The sequence below is a fragment of the Nelumbo nucifera genome, chromosome 6 (assembly GCF_055504915.1).
Source record: "Nelumbo nucifera cultivar China Antique chromosome 6, China Antique-T2T, whole genome shotgun sequence".
Taxonomy (NCBI): domain Eukaryota; kingdom Viridiplantae; phylum Streptophyta; class Magnoliopsida; order Proteales; family Nelumbonaceae; genus Nelumbo; species Nelumbo nucifera.
The window spans coordinates 2,825,772-2,849,297 of NC_142654.1; the positions used below are offsets into that span (position 1 = coordinate 2,825,772).

The 23,526-nt window shown below is 37.7% G+C and overlaps 1 protein-coding gene across 1 annotated transcript; it reads right to left on the reverse strand.

Moving 5' to 3' along the window:
• Positions 1–21,115: 21,115 nt before the first annotated feature.
• On the reverse strand, positions 21,116–22,902 carry LOC104609340 (stress-response A/B barrel domain-containing protein UP3-like). Its single transcript, XM_010275627.3, has 2 exons — positions 22,787–22,902; positions 21,116–22,659 (listed from the first exon to the last, which is right to left on the reverse strand). Exon 2 carries the CDS (start codon positions 22,154–22,156, stop codon positions 21,362–21,364), a length of 795 nt encoding a protein of 264 aa, XP_010273929.1. The 5' UTR covers positions 22,157–22,659; positions 22,787–22,902; the 3' UTR covers positions 21,116–21,361.
• Positions 22,903–23,526: the final 624 nt, after the last annotated feature.

Sequence of the window (23,526 nt, forward strand, 5' to 3'; positions counted from 1 at the left end):
AACCTCAAAAATCTAATAAGATTGAGCTATCAACAAAAATAAATAAACAAATGAATGCAGCAAAAGCAAACATCAGTTGTTTCATTATGGAAGCAAAGGAAAACAGAAAACTGTTACCTATCTCATTTAACTTTTCTGAATAAAAGACCAATCACTAAGCCTCTCCATGACCAACTTCTTTTTATCTTTTTTGCACACTGAAGATAAATTAAGAACAAAAAAAAAAATATTTTGGTAAATTAATTAATGAAAGACCAAAGAAAAGGGTTTCCAAGTTATTTCTAGCTATAACAGAGTGAAGAGCTAAACTATATAACCAGGGATCTAATGCTCATTTCCCTTAATTTCAATATCACTAAGATAAAGTATCTTCTGGAATTTAATGTACAAGAAAAAATAACTAAGATCTAAATTCAAGTAAAAAAAATCCAAACTTTTATAAGATCAACAATCTCAAGCTGAAAGAAACGGAGCATGTTGACCTAGAAAAGGCAAGACAAAACCTAGGCGGCTAGGCTATAAAAATAAATAATATATTCTGGAATATAGTTATACACAAGTATTATCCAATTACATGTTAATTATAAACTATTAAGCTACAACTTAAATCTCTATGAAGTAACCACCAGGGTAAACCTGACTTTTAGGTAAAGGACAAAGAGACTATTTTAAATAAGGGAAAATCCTTAACTAAATACTAAAATCTCCCATAAGTTGTATCCTAAGCCTTAAGCATCCCCTATTGATTGATTCTTCTGTTAACTTTGATAGTGGGAGAAATATCAATAATGCTCTTACAGGGTTTCGGATGTTTGAATCAAATACCAAAAATGCCCTACTTGTAGGTAAGTCACCTGGTTTTTGACATGGCCAAATTAGTGGCTTTATGACAGATCAAAATAATCCATATTGAGTCACATCTCTCAATATAATACAAAGTTTGATGGCTACTTTAAGTACTTTTACAAAACAGGTCACGCAGGTGACGTATAAAAAAGAGGTGAGGTATGTACAAGATTTCTTTCTTTTGACTTGAGAAGGTAGATCTTTTAATGAAATTTACAAATATTAAAATTAAGCCACAATAGGCATTCTAGTGAATTTGATTTAAAGTCAAGCCAATAAGGGGGATAGTTGGGATTTAAACAGAATTGTAATGTGATGTGTAATCACATACTGAAAGCAACTAATGGTGGAATAAGTGAAGGGTGGTTTTTGTCCTGTCATGTTAGTCAACAGGAGAGGTCAATGTCCTAGAAAGGTGAGGGGATGTTTTAATATTTACAAGAAACCTCAGGGGGGTTTAAGGATTTTTCCCTTTAAATAACCTTCCTATTTCATAGTAAACTAGAGCACTAACTTTTAGGGCTACATACAATTACACTCGTCCCAAATGAGTTATAAACTCCCACTTCAATATATAAGGGGCATGATTGCCTACTTGTCCAAAGTTCCTTATATCTATACCACCTACCTAGTTGGTCACCTAGGTATTAGGCCTTCAAAACATCTATGGGCCATTTGATAATAGCTGAAGTAGCTGAACTGAATGTCTTATTACTTTGTCTTTTAGTAAATAAAATTAATTAAATAATAAATATTCAAACGTATAGTAATCAACCAAATTTCAGCTTCAGCCATCAAGGAGTTCACAACCTCCTTAATAATTTATTCACTAAAAGACAAAGCAATAAGCCACTCAGTTTAGCCACTTCAGCTGTTATCAAATGGCTCCTATTTGGTCACCTGGTCAACACGTAGATCACATCAACTACACCTATACAAGGAAAATGGCATTACCTTGTTACTTTTGGTATGTCTTGTTTTCAGTAGAAGACCCAAACCCGTATCTACTAAGCCTTGATGACTAGCAATACAACATCTTTTCAGTAGGTGTACCACTAGAATCTTGAGACAACATGAAAGTGAAATTCATGGAGAGACAAACATGGATGCTGAAGACATCTATTCATAGGTTAGACATCTATTCATCTATTCATCAGATTATACACATGCACAAAGATATTTATATACTTGCTTTCTCCAATGTGCAATTAACTCCCTGATCATTTTCTTTTCACATGATACAATCTTCCCTTTTGTTTGCTGAAAAGAACAATTCACAAAGAACTCACAACAATTGCCAGTTTATTGCCTCTTACAGCCCCTGTCAATGGATTATCTTTAAATAAGTCTAAAGGAGAAACCTATGACATTTTTCCCCTCCCCTTTTAAGACATAGGTTAGATTTAGAATTGTAGTGATGAAAATAATTAAAATTAAACTCATTTTTAACATTATTTTCCTAAATTACATACTACACATTCTCTAAGTATAATATTCTATTTGGCTACCAATAGCAATTTAAGCATCCAACAATATTTTAAAATGTGGAGGCATGCTTAGAGGTGTTCCACTACCTGAATGCATGAGGTGTAGTTCAAAATGCAATAAGTGCAAGCCTCCCAAGCACATGGTGTAAACCTCCACAAGAGGAGGACGACGACGACAACGACAAGAAATGAAGGAAGAGGTCTTTGAAGCATTTGAAGCATACACCTTTAGAAAGGCATTTGAAGCATGCATCTCAAGCACCTGAGGCATACTACTCAGGGGGAGTTCTTTTTTTTTGGATTTTGAGAGGGGGGAAAGTTGGTCAATGGGATTTTAGTTCCCATTGACCAAGAATCCCATGTTCATTTTTCAGATTAATGTGGGGAACAGGGAAAGTTTATTTTCCTAGGTATCTCTTACCCAGGTAAGTGATACCCATCTCCTAGGTAGGTAAATAACTTTCCCACCTAGGAGGAAAGTTGTTAACACTTGAATGGGACAAAAATGCCCCTTTTAATAATGGATTTTTATGACTAAAATGGTCATTACCTTATTTACCTGAGAAATAAAAGAACATGGGTAAATGCACTTACCCGAGTAAGTGTTTCCTAGGAAAAACTTACCCGGGTAAGTAACTTACCAAAAAGCAAACGGGGCCTCAAAGGCATCCACGCCTCTAGCATATGCCTAAGGGAATTTTGAGTGTGCCTCAAACACCTTTAGAAACATGGCATCTAGTCCCAGAATAGGGAAATTTACTATTAAATTTTAAAACCTGAACTATTGAAATAGACACTTCTAGGAATTGAGTAATGAGTAGTGCCAAAAGCTGTGAATTCTACAAAGACAACGCATTATAGACTTTGTTATGCAAGAGAGAAAAGAGAGAGAGAAGAAGAGAGAAGAGAGGACTAAGAGCAAAAGATACTGCTGGCGATGCAGCTTTTTTAATATATATACTAGGGCGACAACAACTAAAATAAAAAAGAGTAAAAGTACAATAGTACCCCTGCGGTACTATACATAGGAAAAATAACAGATGTTAACACTCCCCCTCAAGTTGGGAGTTGGGACATAAATGTCAATATGCCCAACTTGTTACATAAATCATGATGCCGTGAGTGGTGTAGTCCTTTTATAAAGATGTCTGCAAGTTGATCCTCAAAACTGACATAGAGAGTACACACTTCCCCTGTGATAACCTTCTCTCTGATAAAATGCTTGTCAACTTCGATGTGTTTAGTTCTATCATGTAGCACAGGGTTAACAGCAATGCTTATGGCTACTTTGTTATCACAGAATAGGGTCATAAGTCTATCCATTGCTCGATATTCAACTTCAGCACTGAATATAGCTACCACACTTTGTTTTTTGCTTCTTCAGGTAACTAGATTTCCTCCTATGAAGGTACAGTAGCCACTAGTTGACTTTCTGTCATTTAAGGATCCTGCCCAACCTACATCAGTATACACTTCAACTTTCAAATGTTCGTGCCTTTGAAACAACAAGCCAGCACCTGGAAAGATATAAGCAATGTCTAGGGGCATGCATGAACTGACTAAGGACACCAACTGCATAAGCAATGTCTAGGCGGGTCATAGAAAGATATAACAATCTCCCTATAAGTCTCTGAAACTGTTTCACATCCTCGATAGGTTCACCTTGGCTGTCACCTAATTTATGATGAGGATCAATAGGGGAATCAACTGGCTTCACTCCCATTTTTCCTGTATCCTGGAGTAAATCTAGGACATACTTCCTTTGGGAAATGAAGATATCCCTTTTTGAGCGGGCAACTTTAGTTCCTAGAAAGTATCTTAGAGGACCTAGATCCTTTACTTCAAACTGTGTGGCAAGAAAACTCTTCAACTTTTGGATTTCATCCTTCCAGTCGCCAGTGATAATTATATCATCAACATATACTATCAAAGCAGCAATTTTACCTTCTCCTCTTTTCACAAACAATGTGTGATCAGATTGACATTGCTTGTATCCTTTATGCTAAACCGCAGCATGGAATCTGCTGAACCAGGCTCTCGGTGATTGTTTCAGCCCGTATAAAGACTTCTTCAACCTGCACACCTTTTGTTCATTGCCTTGAGCCTGAAAACCAGGGGATTGTATCATGTAAACTTCCTCTTCAAGGTCACCATTCAAGAATGCATTCTTGATATCAAGCTGATGTAGATCCCAGTCAAGATCAGCAGCAAGAGAGAATAGAACTCTAATGGGTTTCATCTTGGCAACAGGTGCAAAGGTCTCTACATAATCAACTCCGTACACTTGTGTAAACCCCTTTGCCACTAAACGAGCTTTATACCTCTCCATCATGCCATCAGCCCTATGTTTGATTGTGAACACCCATTTACATCCAACTAGATCCTTTCCCTTAGGAAGATCTACAAGTTCCCATGTGCCATTTTTATGAAGGGAATTAATTTCTTCATTCATAGCATTTGTCCATTCAAGTACTGAAAGAGCTTCTGCCACATTCTTAGGGATAGGGACACTGTCAATGGATGTGAGAAAGGCTCAAAAAGAGGGTGAAATGTTTTCATAGGAAACAAAGTGGGAAATGGGGTGTATAGTGGTGCACGATCTAACACCTTTCCTATGAGCAATAGGAAGGTCAAGGTCATTAGCAACAGAGGTATCAATTGCAATGGGGTCAGGGACATCAATGGGAACCAAGATACCTGAATGAGTATGATCTGCCCCCGAAGAGTTTAATGGCATTGGAGGTATAGCTTCTGGATTCTCCACAGCTCTTGAATTTGGTTGGCCTTTGTGACGACAGAAGAAGACATGAAAAGAAGGAGGATCAAGAAGAGGAGGAAGATGAACCAATTTCTCCTCATTCCTACTCTCCCCCTGAGGATAAACAGGGAAAAAAGGCTCACTCTCAAAGAAAAAGAGATCCATGGAAACATAGAATTTCCGAGAAATATGATCAAAACAACGGTATCCCTTCTGAGTGAAGGAGTACCCCAGGAATATGCAAGGAATAGCACGAGGGTCCAATTATCTGACTGAAAAATTTGGATTTCAGTTTGAAATTGGGTGAAGACCATCCGCTGAAATTCTTGGATAATTTTTGGTACTTCATCCCTGGTCCGAATGGGATATTACCCATATATATCTAGAATAATCATCGATAATGGTAACAAAATACTTGTAGCCACTCTCATATGGTAAAGTAACAGGGCCCCACACATCAGAATGAACAATGTGAAAAGGAAATTCAGATTTATTATTTTTTGAAAGAAAATAAATTCTACACTGCTTACTCAATTGACAAGTTTGACAAGAGAAATCCGAAACGGACACTGACTTAAACAATTCTGGAAACACCACTTTCAAAGACTCAAAAGATAAATGACCAAGACGACAATGCCATAAATAAACTTGACTCTTACAGGACTGACTCTTAGACTCTGTGACTTGAAGACTAGCCTTATTCTCCAGCAAGTAAAGTCCATCAACCATACATCATCTACCAATCGTCCTCCCCAAGGCCAGATCCTGGATCACACAGTAAGAAGGAAAAAAGGTCACTGAGGAGTTTAAGGAATTAGTAATACTACTAACAGAGAACAAATTAATGGGAAATTTCGAAACATGTAAAACATCAGAGAGGGTAAGGCCGAGAAGGAGAGAAATGGTTCCTTGACCAGCTATGGTAGTGTATGATCCATCAGCTAGTCTCACCTTATCCCTTCCAGAAAGAAGGTGATAGGTTTGGAAGTAAGAGGACGTACCAATCATGTGCTTTGACGCTCCAGAATCAATGATCCAGGGAGTGTCAGGGTTATGAGACGCAACATGGAAAGCTGTGGCAGAGTTACTTGATGTAGATGCAAATGAAGTTGAGGGAGGAGCATCCATCTGACGAATTGCTCTACCATAGAGCTCTAAATGGTCACGGAAGGAATTTATAATATCCTCCCTTGGGTCAGATCCAGATGAATGTGTCCGAGTCACAGTATGAATGGGGGGGCTGATTCTCCTGAGTAGCCATGTTTTCCATAGTGGGTTTTCTTGTACTTTGTTGTCCTGACTTTTTATTCATATTTGAACCTTGCTTCTTATTCAGATCTTGAGCCCATTTCGGCTTCCCATTCCTAGCATGTGTCTCGGGTGTGTCGGGGTTTCTGGCAATGAGTACACCACAATTTGTCCTTGTCATCCATCGTTTTATGAAGATCCCCCTTCTTAGAAGTATTTCCCCCACCGGTAGTAACACTCCCTTTCGCTGCCAACACAACTGCATCTCCTCCAGAACTGTTCATCAAATTCCTTCTGCTTTCTTCTTATTGTACAAGAGCATAAACTTCCTGAACTGATGGAAGATCTTTGCTACCTAGGATTTGGACTCTGATATATTTATATGTAGGGTTCAAACCATTGTACAAGAACATAAACTTCCTAAATTGATGGAAGATCTTTGCTACCTAGGATCTGGACTCTAATAGATTCATATGTAGGGTTCAAACCATGTAAGAAAGCAAACACTCTCTATTGGAAGACAAGTTTTTTGTACAGTTTTGCATCTTCATCACACTTCCAGTCCACACTCTGATAATGATCTAAGTCCTTCCAGACAGAGGCCAAGTCTGAGTAGTACACAGATAGACACCTCTCCCCTTGTTTACAAGTAGACGATTCTGCCTGTAGCTAGTAGATTTTTGCATAGTGTCGCAGTTCCGAATATGTTGATTTTGCTTATTCCCAAATCTCATTTGTCGTTTCAGCCCACATGAAATTCCTTCTTATTTGAGGTTGCATAGAAACTAAAAGCCAAAACATGACCATGCTGTTTTCCTGGTACCATCTGTCATATTCAGCACTCCCAGAATGTGGTTCTTTGATTCTCCCATTAATATAACCTATCTTTCCCCTTGCAGTGATGTACAGATTGATCCCTCTTGACCACTCTAAATAATTTAAACCATCAAGAGGAATAACAGCCATGGGAAAGGATAGGTCCACACCCCCACTCATTCCATTCAGCATTGAGGAAACACCAGATGGAGCAAAATCTTCACCATTCATGATTTCAGATTCAAAAACAACTCTTAAATGGGGTACACAGCCTTAAAGAAACTCAACACTGAGGGGGAACGAAAAAAAAAATCTTCTTCAGAAACACACCTCCTTTTGTAAAAACACAGGTGCTGTTACAGCACTAACAGGTCATCCCTTGACTTACAAGCTCAACACAAGTGTTGTCACAGTGCATACAGCACTAACTAGTCACTTTCTGACCTTCAGTTCACCATAAAAGCTGTTGTTGCAGCACACAAGAGGTACTGGTCACTTTCTGACCCTTAGTTCACCATAAAAACTGTTGTTGCAGCACACAAAAGGTCCTCACGACCTACAGTTTCATAGGGATCAGTCGACCCCACAAAAAAGGAAAGAAAGAGGTGCTGATCACCTCAACATCCAATCGGAAGACCTAGTACAGGCTCTGCCCTGGCACACAACCAGAAAAAAAAAAGGTAAGAGAGAGAGAGAGAAAAGTTACTTCAGTGTGTGAGATCTTCAATCAGTCGAACAGCAAATGAGGGCGGCAGATCTGGAAATCTGGTGCAAAGAAGAAAAAAACTGTTCACTCAACTTCTCCTTTCAGATCTGATAGTCCCGCTCTAATACCATGTTATGCAGGAGAGAAGAATGGAAGAAGAGAGAAAAGAGAGAGAGAAGAAGAGAGAAGAGAGAACTGAGAGCAAAAGATACCGCTGGTGGTGCAGCTTTTTTAATATATATACTAGGGCGACAGCAACTAAAATAAAAAAGAGTAAAAGTACAATAGTACCCCTGCGGTACTATACATAGGAAAAATAACAGCTGTTAACAGACTTCTACAAACCAATTTCAGCTGCAATAGTGTCACCTTTACTCAATTAAAAAGTTAAAAGGTGTTTCACTCAAAATACAAGTTGGCCAAATTTACCAGTTAAAAAATGAAAAAGATTGCTCAAAGGGCTTCCAAACACTAATAACAGTGTATTTATGACTGGATTGGTGCTTTTTTTTTTAATATGAATGAAAAAAAAAATATGGTTCATAAGAGAGAAAATACAGATAAAGGTGATAAGGAATCACCATCCACAAGGGAAAAAAAAGAAAGAAAAAGAAAACATAACCAAGATTAAAACCAGTCATCCCCTCCCAAGAAACCCTAAAATGCTCAATGAATCAACACAAATCTCAACGCTTTTCAGAAACAAAACCCAAAAATATACATGCTGTGCAACCCACCATCCCTTGCAAGAAAATACTCAACCCAACAAAAACTTATCTTTACTGCACCAAAGCCGCTAAACCTCACTATCAGAAACAAAACTCTATCACCCAATAACTTCAGCAGCTTAGAGAGAAACCTATTTGTTTTTCTTAGCAATCCTCTTTTATTTCTTCATCGGGGTGTTATCATTGGTTCCACAGCCTGCCATACAACCATCATGTTCAGCTAATCTGAGTTATAAAGGAGCAGCCTTTACAAAAAGTAAGAAGGACAAAAGAGTACCATGCTTCAATCAGAAACAAAGAACCTTCAACAAGCCCACCATCGCATACAAGATGTAGAACACAGCACCAAAGGAAATTATGCATCCCCTCTGTGGCTCTGTCCATAAAAGACATTGCTACCATACACAGCCCCCCCCACCCACCCACCCCACAAAAGAATCAAACTTCCCATTCACAGACTAGTGGACAAGCTTGCCAAGTGGCTTCACCATACCCACCAGCAAACCCATATGACAGAACAATAAACATGAAAGAAACCTGCAAAACCCAGCTTGCCTACATCACTTCGCAAATGCCACAAAAATCATATCATAGAGCAATTGCCACTACAGGCTATCCTTCTCCTATATGGAGATCCTCAACCTCACCTTTCCAAGCTAGATGATAGATGGTGACCTCGTCTACTTCTCCCTCCCAACCAATTTCCTTCTTGCAAAATTCCTTTGTTCAAGTATGAAAATGCCTTCTGCTTGGGAACTTCCACCCATATAAAATAACCCAATTTTCATACTATTTCAATAAGCTTTTCAACTTTCTTTGGGTTGACTTCTTTACCTCTCCTTTATTCATTCTACCCAACCCAACTGATTTAGAAAAGCTGTTCCAGTTTATGGTTGCTTTCCTGCTTCAGTGAAGATCTTGCTAGATGGGTGGCAGGTGCAAGGGAAGTCCAATAAAGGAAGATCTTGCTGGGCTGTGGTGCCTCTAGCAGTCTTGTGGGCACTCTGGTCTGAAAGGAATGGTAAAATTTTTTTATCAGAAGTCTGATCTGGAGGAGGTGGCAATCAATTGTGCAGTCAACAGAATAAGAACTTGGTTATCTACTCTCATGTGTTTCAGTGGTGATGACTTTTCTTCCTCTTTTTTTGAATATAGATTTTTTGAGGGTCCTTAAAGGAATGGTATTGTACAGAAACTCTTTGTACAGAGGACCATACATGTATACGTTCTTTTTAGATAATACATTATACTTTACCTTTCTCAAAAAAAAAAAAAAAAAAAAAAATCTATCCAACCCAATCAATTGGCTTGAGGTGGTGAAGTTGTAGAAAGTATTTTGGATAATGAATGATGCAGAAGACAAACTTCTCTAAAATGGTTTCAACTCTTAAACAAGGTTGACCCATAGTTACAGAAAGTGAACTGAAGAAAGCCAAGGAAGAATACTGCAATAATTGTTCTTTCTGCCCAATGCAGTGATAAATAAGATAACAAAGAAAAAAAGAATATTACACTAGAAAATTCTGAAAAATAAGAAAAAGGAGAGAGCCAAGAAGGCTAAGCAAATTGGGTCAAGAACTATAGAATTTGTTCAAAATATCATCACATTTGAAGGCAACAATATTGAGGATTTTTTTTATAGTTATATTGAGGATGATATATTGAATTCTGTTCCAGAATTGATTGCCATTGACATGAATGTATAACTTGCTAAACTCCCTGATGAAGGCAATTTTGGTCTGTCTTCTGATGATGGACTTAATTGTTCTTCTAAACCTGTTAGGCCATCATCAATTTACAACCACACCTCTAATTTCGTGGAGCTTTTTTTTCCTCTTTTTTTATGGTAAACCAAAAAAATATATATATTTAAATGGAAAACAAGTACATCAGATGAAAAGATGATGAGCTAGCACCTCTTCAAACACCACGAGTATAACCACAACAGAATAAAGACAATACAACAACTGCAGACAAAAACAAAAAAAAAATACAATTACAAACTCAGTCCAATTCAAGGGTAGACCAAAAGTTGGATCCAAAAGAGTCTAGAAATCTCTACAAATTCTGGTAAACCCAAGATTCAATCCACAATGAGATTGCCAATATCACCATAAATCCTTTCTACCCTTCTCTTCTTTCTAAGGAACACTTCTGTTTCTCTCTCCAAGTCCCATAAAATGGCAAAAGAGACAAACTCCAAAAAATAATGCATAGAAGAAACCCCAAATAAAGCTTTAAATCCTCAAGCTTTTGTTTCGTCTATTAACTTCACATTTTATTAATAATGATAAATAAAGGATTAGTGTAGAAGAAAGTTTGCCAACAGCCCTAGAGACCCAGGAAAGCCTCAGCTACCTCACCCTTCAATTTCTCATCCCTAGGCTTTTAAACCCTCTGTGATTGCCCTTATCCCTAGAAGATTGGACTTAAAATTATACCAAACTCTTGCCGATTAGAAGATTGGGGAAATTGAATAGATTGTGTTCAAGGAGATGAGCACATTCGTAAGGGAGACAAACCTCTGGAAGCATTTCCTTACCCTTGCATCTTTTTAATGAAATTGAAAAATGAGTTGCAGACGGAATGTTATTTTAAATCCAGGCATAATGAAATCATGATAGGATTTAATGAACTTTTTTTCCCTTTAAAGATTGAATTAGGTTCAATTTTCCTCTCAAAGCCATAACAAAACTTGGGTTCCCTTAATTTTAGGTTAATATGATCCAGAAAAATTGTCGGACTAAGGTGTTGGTTAACACTTAACAGTTGATCTAAAGGATTTCTTAGTGCAACAAGAACTCTTTGGCAGGGAGATAGTTGCTCTGGACCTCTGGTTGCTATTTGTTGTTTCAAAACCATTTGTTCTTTTCTGAAAATGGGTTAGAGAACCTCTAAAATAGTAGCATAACTGGGAAACATTATGTTCCTGGAATTTCTGTTCCCAGGCAGCAAAGTTTTTTCTCCCCTTTTTGCTAGTTGTACATCCTCCATTAAATTTATGGAGTTCTTGTCTTCCTAAATCCCTAAAAAAGAATAGGACAAAATACAAAAATTGTTGCTTCCTTATGTTTTCAAATTCTTCAGCTAACCAGAGAGATGATTACTCACTCAACTGAATTCTCTTGAAAATATTGGCATATAGAACTCATCTGCTCCTTTTGGTTGGATTACAGATAAGATCCCTGTTCTGAAAAAGAATATACTACTGATGCAAAAGGACATGATCAACAACAATGAGAATTGAAGGGATGATTCAAGGAAATAATATCTCTTCTCCAACATAAATATGGTCAATCAAGTGAAAGGAAAATAAACAATAAGGAGGATATTTGATGGTGTCACTTCTACCAAATTTTCTCTGGAAACCCAACTCCCCATTAACTCTAAATCCATAATTCACAGATAAACATGTATATGCAAGGTGCCTGCTTCTGCATCTGTCAACTAAGCTTAAGTTCTTTAAAAATTAAAATGGAAAAATAGAAAGATTAAGGGAGTAATAAAACCAAAAAATCACATTGCTTTCATCTAGAAAGTGTCCAAGAGAGACCGCAAAAAAACAAAACTAAAGTTGTAGGAAATAAGTCAGTTTCAGTTGGGTCAATTATGTCCTTTAGATGTTAAGGGCAGTTTTGTCTTTTATGTGTCATAATTTGTGGAAGGCAGTTAGTCACTTCATTGTATATAGATAGAAAGAGATAGCCAATGGCTGTATTCTTTTATTCTCTTCATAATCTTCATCTCTCTCTACTCTCCATTCTCTTCTCTAATCTCCCTCTTTTCATACCATTATTCCGAATTGTTTCCAGTTCATTTTTCTCATTTCTCTCTAGTTGGTTTCAGAGCTCGATCTAGCCACATGGATGCTGGGATGATCTTCTTTTGAAAGTCCATGTGATAGAAACCATACGACTTAAGAAGAAACTGACAATCCAGAATATGACAAGAAAAATAGCCCCACTTAGATTTTTCTAGTTTTTTTTTTTTTTTTGCCCAGGGTGATCTCCTAAGGATGTAAGTAATAAATTTTCAAAAAAAAGAAATATACAATTGTAGTATTTTGATTGGGAGACTTAGTAAGAGTTGTTTGGACAGTTCAGCCACTAAAGTTTGATCCTAATGATAATCTCTGATTGTCATAATCATATGGTATGACATTCTGAAAAGGAATGAATAGTGGAATGAAATCTTCTCTTCTATTTTAGCACCATCTGTTGTTGGTGTAAATATTAAAATCAATCATGTGTCATTATCATGAACATTAAACTCGGTTTTATCTTCTCAGAAGGAGACCAGCCTTTTGTGTTTAATATACTTTTAATATTTTTCTTTGACTTAAAAAGTAGTAAATTTGTAAAGCATAAAGTTAAAATAATATGGCAAACATCCTACTTGCCAATTGTACATTAATAAATAACCTACTCACTAATTTTTTTTAAATAACCAAAACAAGTTAAGTGCATCAATGATGAACATGTCAACATGCCTCCACATGACCATCAAAAGGGGGAAGGGAAAGAAAGAAGATTTTGATTTTGATGTTTATAATCTTTCAGATCAAAATCTTCTAATGTGATCTGTTACTGATCGAAAAATGAAGAAATTTTCAACCCTTGGTATTTTTGAATTTTGACTTCCTAAAAGTAATCTTGATGAGCTATTTATGAATTATGATCAAAGTAATATAATGATGACCAAGGAACTCCAAGAGAATTTGAGAACTCATTAGAGTTATCATATCAGCTTCATAGGTAGCCAGAGGAAAGACAGAAAGAAGATTGAAAAGGGACTTTCACTTTATAGAAGCAGAGGAAGTGTCGTAGAAGTGGAAAAGGAAGAAAACAATGGTTGTTTTGCACTTAGAGAAGAGAACTTTTGCTCCTTTGATTGTTTAATGATGTTGTCTTCATTCTTCAACAGTGGGATGGCAGCCTAAAGGCATGGAAATCAATATGAAGTTTCTTGTTTAGGTCCAGGCTTCCAGCAATGGACATTTTTAGTGTAGGGAGAGGACAGCAGGATGTGGAACAATAGGGTTATATATTCATTTCTTCCTTTCTGATTGTGGTTTTCCTTGGTGGGAGGTGGCACTTTTTTGCTTATACTTCTTTGAGTCATTTATGTTTTTGCACTTACCTAAGACTGGTTTATCATGAAATGTATTATTTCTGCTCAAAAAACACTGATCCTTCTTTTACAATATTGAGTGGCCTTATCACCTTAGATATATACCTTTGTATGTCTTCCCCTTTTATTCTTGTTAGTAAATATTTTGTTATCTATCAACAAAAGAAAGGAGCAAAAGTGATATCTTTGAAACAATCAAGGTTAAAGTGGTGCATTGGCTGAAATCCTTGACAGCCTTCTCTCATGTGTCAACAAATGATCTAATGAGAAGTTGGAAGGAAGTAGCAAATTATACAGCCCATAAGACAATTATCAATCACACTTGGTCACCTCCAAACAGAGGTTTTATCAAGCTTAACTTTGAAGGTAGCAGCTTGGGGAATCCTGAACCTTCAGGAATTGGAGGTATTTTTATTTTTTATAGATGAGGAGGGCAATTTCATCGCCATGTTCTCGAAGCCAGTTGGAGAAGGAGACTCCTTGAGAGCAGAAGTGTTAGCAGTAGTGGAAGCCATTCAAAAAGCAAAGCAAATGAACATTCAAAAGCTTTTTGTGGAAAGAGATTCCAAACTGGTGATTAGCTGGTTACAAGATGGGGAATCAGAACTGTGGCTTTTCAAGAATGAAAGGAAGAAGATCAGGTGGCTAACCAGAGATATGGAAATAGTGGTTGGGTGGGTTAAGAGATCTGCTAATTCTGTAGCAGATGCCTTAGCTAAACAAGGGGTGGAGAGAGGTTCACTTTTCTGGGCACAACTGTAAGGGATCTGATTGTAGGGGGAGAGATAAGAGGTTTTATCTCTCACAGTCCAACTGTATTTAGTGTATTGTACCTTCCTTTATATTAATTAATAAAAGGTTGAGCTATTGATCAAAAAGAATGATATATGACTTTGATACCTAATTTATGTGAGGACCATCAAATCTCTTACATATGTTGGAAGATAATAAGTGAAAATTAAATTTAGAAAATAAGACAGAAGAAGATAGATAAAGGAGGAAAAAGAAACCAAAAGAAAAGGTTTTATTACAAATTTTGCAATACTCTTTCAAAACAATATTAAAATCTTGAACTTCTTAAAATAGGTAGTAGAATAAATTATCTAATGTTAACAAAAATCAAGCCAAACCTACAAGCCTTGACCCCTCAAATTTTTAGGCAAAAAATTTTTTTGATGAATGAGTAAACAATTTTATTATAAAGAAAAAATGAGATTACAATCAGTCTTGGAGGAGGCATGAGATGCTACCTCCCCATTGGGATGAGTACAGACCCAACTCTTATCAATAAACAAAACTATAAGTTAGCCCAATACAAAGAAACCCGAGAAACCCCTTGTTTAGCCAAAGAACCTGCTAACCCACCGGAAACTGACTAATATATTCCTTGTGAGCCATTTTACTATTTTAGAAGATCTCTATAGCCCCAAATAACAGTTTCCAGATTCAGCAGCCAACCCACTACCACCATGGAATCTCCTTCAACCAACAAATCCTCCACTTAAGTTGGCTGGCAATTTATAGGCCTTGTACAACTGCTAGTATTTCAGCCCTTGTTGAGTCTCCAACTCCCACTAGAGCGGAGAATAAAGAGATAATGTTGCTGTCCTTATCCCTCAAGATCCCTCCAATACCCGAAAGCCCTAGGTTTCCTTGACTACTACTACCATCAAAATTCAGCTTTACAACCCCTTCTGGAGGAGGTCCACCTTACTTGTATTCTGGTCTTTTTGGAGACTATGGATGCCACCACTGCCCAACTCCTCTGAATATCGTCACAGGAGTAATCCACAAACAATTCTGAAATTTTCAGCCAAAGGATAGTCCTTGTCAAGATGCACTCCTTAACTTCCTCGGGACCTATCTCTGGTTTGAAATTAAGGTCCAAATAATTCATAACTTGCATCTACAATCCTGCATCAAAAAGGTAATATAACTTAAGCAATAACTAGAAATCCTCTAGGGAACCACAACTTGATGTCCCAACTCCCAAGATGAGATAATGAAGTTAATACAAAAAATAACTAAGGCTGTGTTTTTTTCAAAGGAAAAGAAAAGCTTTATTAAGGATCAAAAGAAGGGGGGACATGAGACCTTACCCTCAAAACAAAACTAGGAGCTGAAGCTTGATACAAAAATCCAAAACTAAACAAAATGCAAAAACTTAAGAAGAATACCGGAGGCGACAACCTTGGGTTTTTTTTTTTTTTTTTTGATCAGCACCAAAATCAAAATTCATTACTTAAAGAAAGAGGAATATACAAATCATAGGCAGACCATTTGCTGACCTTATAACTGAGCCCAAAAACACAGTGCCCTATTTACCCCTTGTTTTGCTAATTGGTCAGCTAGACCAGTTTCTGACCTTGGAGTCCATAGAATTATCAGCGGCATGTCCCTTGAGAACATCCTGAATTGTTTATTAGTTTCTGAAAAACCAAAGAGTCTTCTCATTCTGTTTCAGCCAGCTTATCACTATTTTGGAGTCACCTTCAACTACTTTCTTTCTCATCCCCATCTCCATAGCTTTCTGCATCCCATAGAGCACTGCATTCAGTTCTGCTGTTACAGAATCACACAATTCCAGATGGACCCACAATCACTCCACTTTCACTTCTTAAAACCCCTCCAATTCCAGACGGACCCTGATTCCCAAAGCTGCTTCCATCAAGGTTTAATTTCAGGAAGCCTAACTCCAGGGGGTCCCAAAACTTTAGTACCTTCTTCTTGGCTGAAGTTAAGGCTGCAATTGTTCTCCAGTTCCTTATTATGTCATCAAAGGAGAAGGCTGAAAATAACTCCAATGTCTTAACCCAGAAAGCCACTTTTGCCATAATCCCTTCAATTAAGGCTTCCTTGCTCCTTTTCTATTCCTCAAAGATATGCTTATTTATTTCCTCCCATAAAGTCCAGATCACTGCTGCCCTTGTACACCTCCACATCAGTCTTCCCCTTCTTTTTGGCCAGATGAAGGTAGAGACATCAAACAACCTGTCCAATCTGTCCTAGGTGTTTCACCTGCACCAAAAGAGAGAGAAAAAACAATCCCATATACCACAAGCAAACGAGCAGGAAATGAAAATGTGATGAACAGATTCACCATTAGATTCACAGAAACAGCACCAATTTGGGGAAAGGCACCACCCAGGTCTCTTTCTCTGTAGTATGTCGCAAGTGTTAATTGCACCATGGAAGACCTCCCAACAAAAAGCACTCACTTTGGGGGGAATCGGGTGAAACCAAATCTCTTTATGGAAAGGGAACAACTGGTTGAGGAGGCAAGGACAACGACTTGAAGAAAGAAACACAGTTGAAAACCCCAGAAGGATGTAGAGTCCAACTTCTAGCATTCTGTTTGTTAAGGTCAAGGAAAACCCCTTCAAGAATGTGTAGTAGGTTTGAAACAAGGCCCAGTTGCGAGTCCCTCACATTTCTGTGAAAGCCTAGGTTCCACCCAAACCCATTAACTGAAGGAGAAGGGAGCAAAAACTAAGAAATCGGTTTTCCCTTGAATGAAGATAGGGCAAACAAAGAAGGAAAGGAATCCTTAAAAGGGACTTCACCCACCCAAAGGTCTTCCCAGAATTTGATTTTGTTACCTAAATTAATATCAAGTCTGGTATGATTGAGGAAAATTCAGAAACACTTCTGAATCGCTTTCCAAGGTGAAGAGCAAGAGGCCCTACTAGAGGTTCCAGCATCCCATCCATTCTCTAAGAGCCCATGAATACTAGCAACCACTTTATGCCATAACCTGTCTGTTGGGAATCTCCACAACCACTTCCTAAAATAACCTTTTCTTTCTTTCAGCTTCCCTAAGCCCAATCCTCCACATTCCTTCCTTTGGCAAACTACTTCCCACCTGATTAAATGATCCTTCTTTGCCTCACCAGGTTCCCACAAGAAATCATGCATAATTTTCTCTAACTTCTTAACGATCGCTTGAGGCATACTAAACACTGATAGGTAGTATCAGGGTTTACAAGAATTGTCTCGTTTTCTCCTGCTTATCATTCTTAGCAATCTCTTGCATGAACACATGAACATCATAAGTTTCTTCCCCCTATCTTCAGATTTCTTCTCATTAGTCGTCTTTCCTACATCATCAACCTTCTTCGAGGAACCCTGACCTTTCTCTTTGTTTTTCCTAAACTCTGTCGCAACATGGCCGATTTTGTAGCAGACTTCATAATAAGGCAGCAGGTTTTCATAGACAACCTGTTGCCAAAACACATCTCTTCAACAAACCCTGTGGGGGCGCAGTTTCAAAAAATCCAATTCAACACACTCCTGCGCCTCCATAGTTCTTGATAGGGTTATAGAGGCTTGGTCAAACTTCAAAACTGGTCTGACTACTTGAGCAATCAATCTAAGCAGACCTTCCGCATAAAAATTAATGGGTAGATATGGAAAACTAATCCAAACTGGAACAATGGAAAGTTCCCAGCCTGGTTCAAAATCGGGGATCCATTTAAATAATTGAACAATAAAAGATTTTACCTCGAAAGCTTTCCACAGCCATAGTTTCAAATAGTCATCCCCCTCCGCAAAATGGATCAAAATATGCTTGAATCCAATGTTGTAAACCAGATTTCATTCTTCAGAGAAAATGATTTACAAATAAACTCCTTCAACTCCAGTGAAGGTTGGCCATACATACATTTGCCAATCAAAGCCCACTTAAAAAGAACATAAGATTGGAGTCCTCTAGGAAACAACTACAGGCTTGCCCTACTTTAGGGTTGCAGTGATCACAAGAACCTGCAACAAGGGCTTTGCAAGAGGCAAGAGTTTCGAGAGAATAGAGGCAAACAAAGGCTTCTGCATGGAGGAATCCACATTGTGATTCGTCATGAGAGAGGAAGAGGGTGGAGGAGGCGGTGGCTACAGTTTTTCATCCAACTACAGGAACCTCAAATCAACAGAAGATATATCTATCTTTCTTCTGTTGTCATTATCTTTGTATTAAAAATATAAAAGGTGGAGACTAATAAAAAAAAAATTAAAAGATGGAGAGAAACATACAAACAAAAAGAAAAATGGGTATACAAAAGCTCCATTTCTGATAGAGGTGGCCTGAGGAACTTTCCCAACTTCTATTCAAGTTTCCATTAAGTCCAATCTTCATGTACCTTCCCCTATTTCCACCATATTTCTACTTACCAAAGCTTCTCAGCTTCTAGTTGTTTTTAGGTAAAGGCACTCTTTCTACCAAAAAAAAGGTATTTCCAAAGAAACCAAGGATATGTTTGATAAGAGTGCAAATGCAAATATGTTCAGTTCATGAAAATGCAAACTTGTTTTGGTTTTGTATTGTGGTTGGTTGTGATGGGTACAAACGCAAATTTCAAGGCTAGAATCTACCCTTTTTACACTGACCAACTTTGAGTGCAAAGTTTGCTTCCACTTTTTGGAAGCAATTTGCTCCCACTTCGAATGCAAAAACAAAAGATAAAAACAAACTTGCTTGTATTTTCAGTATAAAAGCATATTCTTACCAAATGCCTACAAAACTGAACCAGATTACAAATTTGCTTTGATTCAGCATTTATACTTTTACCAAACACAAGCCTAAAAAGATAGAATAGAATTATAAGAAACCAAATTTCCTCCAATAATTTTAAATGGAAGAGCCTTCATTGTTAAATGATCACCATACATAATTTCTTAAAAAATATAAAACTCAACCTTGGTGATCAGTTGAAGGTCCACTTGTTTGTGTTAAACATGTTTCTAATACTTTTTGTTAGCCTACTAAGCATGTGAGGCATAGAGTGATTAAGAATAACAATGGCAAACAGCCTGCTTATCAACTCTTCATTAACAAATAGCCTACTCATTGATAAAATCAGATAACCAAAACAAGAGCAGTAAATCAATTATGAACAGTATCAGCATGTATCAGAACAAGGATGAGATCAAGGATAAGCAGCATTAGCCTTGTATTACAACAGATAAAATCAAAAGCACTGGAAAAGTTATCAATTAGAAATTAAAATCAGTTAAGAACACTAAAAAGATACTAGAATAAAAGGAGAAACGTAAATGAGTGGAACTAAAATCACTTAAAAAAAACATTAGTTCATGCCAAAACATTCAAACATTAAGGTCAAGATGGGAAGTGAACTTCCATAACAAACAAAGTAATTGAATGGCAAAGAAATGAACTCCATGTGTTATCCATGTTTCCTCACACAAAGGAAGCCAAGTGGTATTTATCATCACAAAATGATAAATTCTTCAAGACGCACTCTAGAACCATCATAATGTAGCTTCTACATCCACATTTTATTGTGTAAGAGGGTAGAGGCGTGAATCATGGATTGGAATAGAGAAAAAACACAATGTAGAAATTAGAGCATGGGCTTGAATAGTAAATTGGAGAGAATATGTGAATTACGAATTGTGATGGGTGCATAGGTAGCAAAAGAGTTTAGAACTGCAAGTTGTGAAATGAGGGGATTAGGTTCAAATTATGAAATGACAACATTGGCAATGAGTGTGAATTAGAAATAATGCGAAAATAGGTCAAGAGAAATAACTAAGGAGCACACACATAAACAAAAATAAATAATAAATCATCAACATCATGTATAACCATTTAACAAGTGAACTAACAACTTGTGCTGGGTTGATATGATCATCCAACAACTTGCCTCAAGAAAACTCTTCTATATCAAAAAATTGTCCGAAGAAGGAAAGCTCGTTTTCTAACAAAATGGAAAATCAATTATATAAAAGAAAACTTTGTTTTATTCAAGATATTCTATCCAACCCGAACCCGCCATTCTTGCACTCAGAACTTCAGAACTTCCTCTACTCTCAACTTGCTCAAGCTCTCTAGACTTTCAAAGTCTCACAGACCAATTTCTAGTTAATACTTCGATTTCTAGTGTGAACTACCGGCTATGGTTTGTGGGACCTTAAAAATCTAGAGACTCTTTAGTAAACTTGAGAGCTAAGAAAGCTCTGCATGCAAGAATGACGGGATGGATAAAAAGTTTGAAATAAAACAATATTGCCCTTTATAAATTTTATCTTCCTTCTTGTAAAATAAAAAATTAAATTTACTATTTGTCATTTTATTGATACGAAAGATTTTTCTTTTGGGACAAGCCATTAGATGATTATCCACTTCAGCATAGAAGACATTGTAAAGTGGTTACGCTCGGCATTGACAATTTATTATTTCTTTTTTTATTTATTATTTACATTCATTCCTTTGTGTGATCTCTACTTAATTCTATTCATCTATTGACCTATTTTCGCATTGTTCTTGATTTGCAGAGCCAGTTCTTAGCTTCTCACCATTTTGCAATTCGAACATAATCTCCCCACTTCGCGATTAATGATCGTAAATTCAATTCGTTCTTCACATATTCTCTCCGATTTGCAATTCGTAGCAACGTGCCTGAATTTGCACTTGGTGTTTTTTGACTTTTTCCTTTCAAAGCCACAATTCGTCCCTCTACCTTCTTCCATATTGATTACATCGAAATAAAGCAAAACAGAAAAATAAAATAAAATAAACTGAACTACAAATCTGAAGAGCAAAGAAACGGAACGGAAGGGTAGGAAAATGAGATTCGGCAGAAAAGGTAGAATAAACAGTTTCAACTTTCAACCTCGTCGAGAGCTCTGATCAAAGGTTAGCAGCTTTTGGGGGCGGGAAAACGTAATCAACCACGATCACACTCTCCAATGAATCCTTGACTTTCTCCTTCTGAGCTTTTACAGCCTCCACATTGGAATCCAAAGCGTGCAATTCGGTCAATCCAGGAAAGATGGCAAGAGAAGCTATGGAGAAACCCTTGGCCCTGGCCAGGGAAAAATTCTCCCCAAAACTAATTTGATCAATCGAAGCAAAAGAATTCCTAATACCTCCGAGTACTCTTAAAACCTCTCCTTTCACTCCGTTCCCCAATCCCTCTTTCAGCTTTAGAAACGTCACTCGCATTGCGGCGCCGGAGCGGGGAACAAGGGGGCCATGGAGATCATCGGCCACCCAGTCAATGGCCATGATGTCTTCACATATCGGCAGAACAGAGTCTTCTACGACACTCAAATGGTTTGGATGTGCAGAATAGACGCTCAGATCCTCCTTGGTTCTATACCTACTGTGCAACAAATGCGTGAAGCTAAAAGCTGAAGATCGGTTTCTGTAAATAGGACCGGCGGAGAGATGAAGAACCTGGTCGAGAGAGGTCAGGCCGTTCAACCGAGAGATCATGGCGTTGACCTTCGAAGGCTCTGTGTTGTCTTTGACCTTGAAGAGGACTACATGTTCTACTGTTTGCATTTTGGCGGGAAGAGGAGGAGACGAACAACAGAAACAGGGGGATTTGAAAGGGAAGGAGGGTTTTGGGTGTCGAACAAGGTTAGGTGGGGAGAGAGATGCAGGAGTTGAGACGAATGGACGTGCACTCACGCACAGCATCTCTCCTCCAATCCAATCCAATCCGAGCACGGAGCCGGAATTACATTGTGTCTGAATTGTGTGGCATTTATTTATTGGGTAATCGATTAAGTACCCTTACGACAATTGTCTAAACCTTCCTTCGCCGTTAACGTCCCGTCATAAATCGTTCAAAATAACTTTGAAAAATTCCAAAATTATCTTTTTGTGTTGGAAAATGCCCTTTCAAAAATCCCATCATGTAATCCTTCAAGTCTGCCTCACTGCTATCAGATCGAGAGGAGAAGGGGAGGGAACGGCACCGTGGTCTTCATCGACATATCTGAATCCGTATCTACACGGGGTAAGCATGAGAGATGGTACTCAGGTTTGAAGACTCTCGCATGGCGACTGTGCATATCTGAGTTCGTATTAACACAAACTCAGATATATGTGCCACATGTTCGTAGAAATGCCTAGCTGCACAATCGCACACCTCGTCCGGCCCCGCGCACGCCCACCCTGCCCGCAAAAGAAAATAACCCCTACAGTGATCAAAATTTGTACATGAATCAGTAGTATACAAAACCCTCGCCATTTTGATTAGGGTTTATTAACGCTAAAAAAAATAAAAAAAAAAACAAACGAGTGATCAATATACAAAACTCTCACCGTTTTGATTAAGGTTTATCACCAGACCTCCGTCATTCGGTAGTTGCAGCGACCATCGTTGCCAATGGATGGCGCTCCATCCCCTTTCAAGTGTCCTGTTCAGCAAATGAATCGAGTGTCTGAATTACCTTAGAATTAAGTTAAAACGAGGGATACAAATGTAACTTCGTAGATTGGTAAGAGTGTTTGAGTTAAAAGGTAAAACGGATATTTGACTTTTTTCATCCATGTTTAATGAACCTTGAAAGATTTAGACAATCGTCAGAAACAATAAAAGTAGTGCTAGTCAATTTTTAGAATTAATAAGACACCCTATAGTTTTCAATATTTATTAAGACACCTATGTTAGCTCTAAAATTAGATATGTGAAAAGCCTTGAGCCTTTGACAGACAGCATGGGAAGGAAATTCATTATTAGTGTGCTCAATCAAAAACATGAATTTTTCCACAAAATGGTGTAAATTTCAATGCATCTCCACTGCATCATTCTCTATCAAGATGAATGGAGAAACCCATGGCCTTTTTCATCTTAACTGCAGTTTTAGACAGGGGACCCTCTGTCCCCCTACCTCTTTATAATGGGTATGGAGGTGTTTTTACAGCTACTCTCAAAAGCCATGAACAGCCAGCACATCCAAAGTTTTCAGCTCACAAGAAACAGCCCTCCAATCACACACCTCTTATTCCCTCCCCGATGACTGCATCCTCTTCTACAAGGTCGTACCCAGACAAATAAAAGA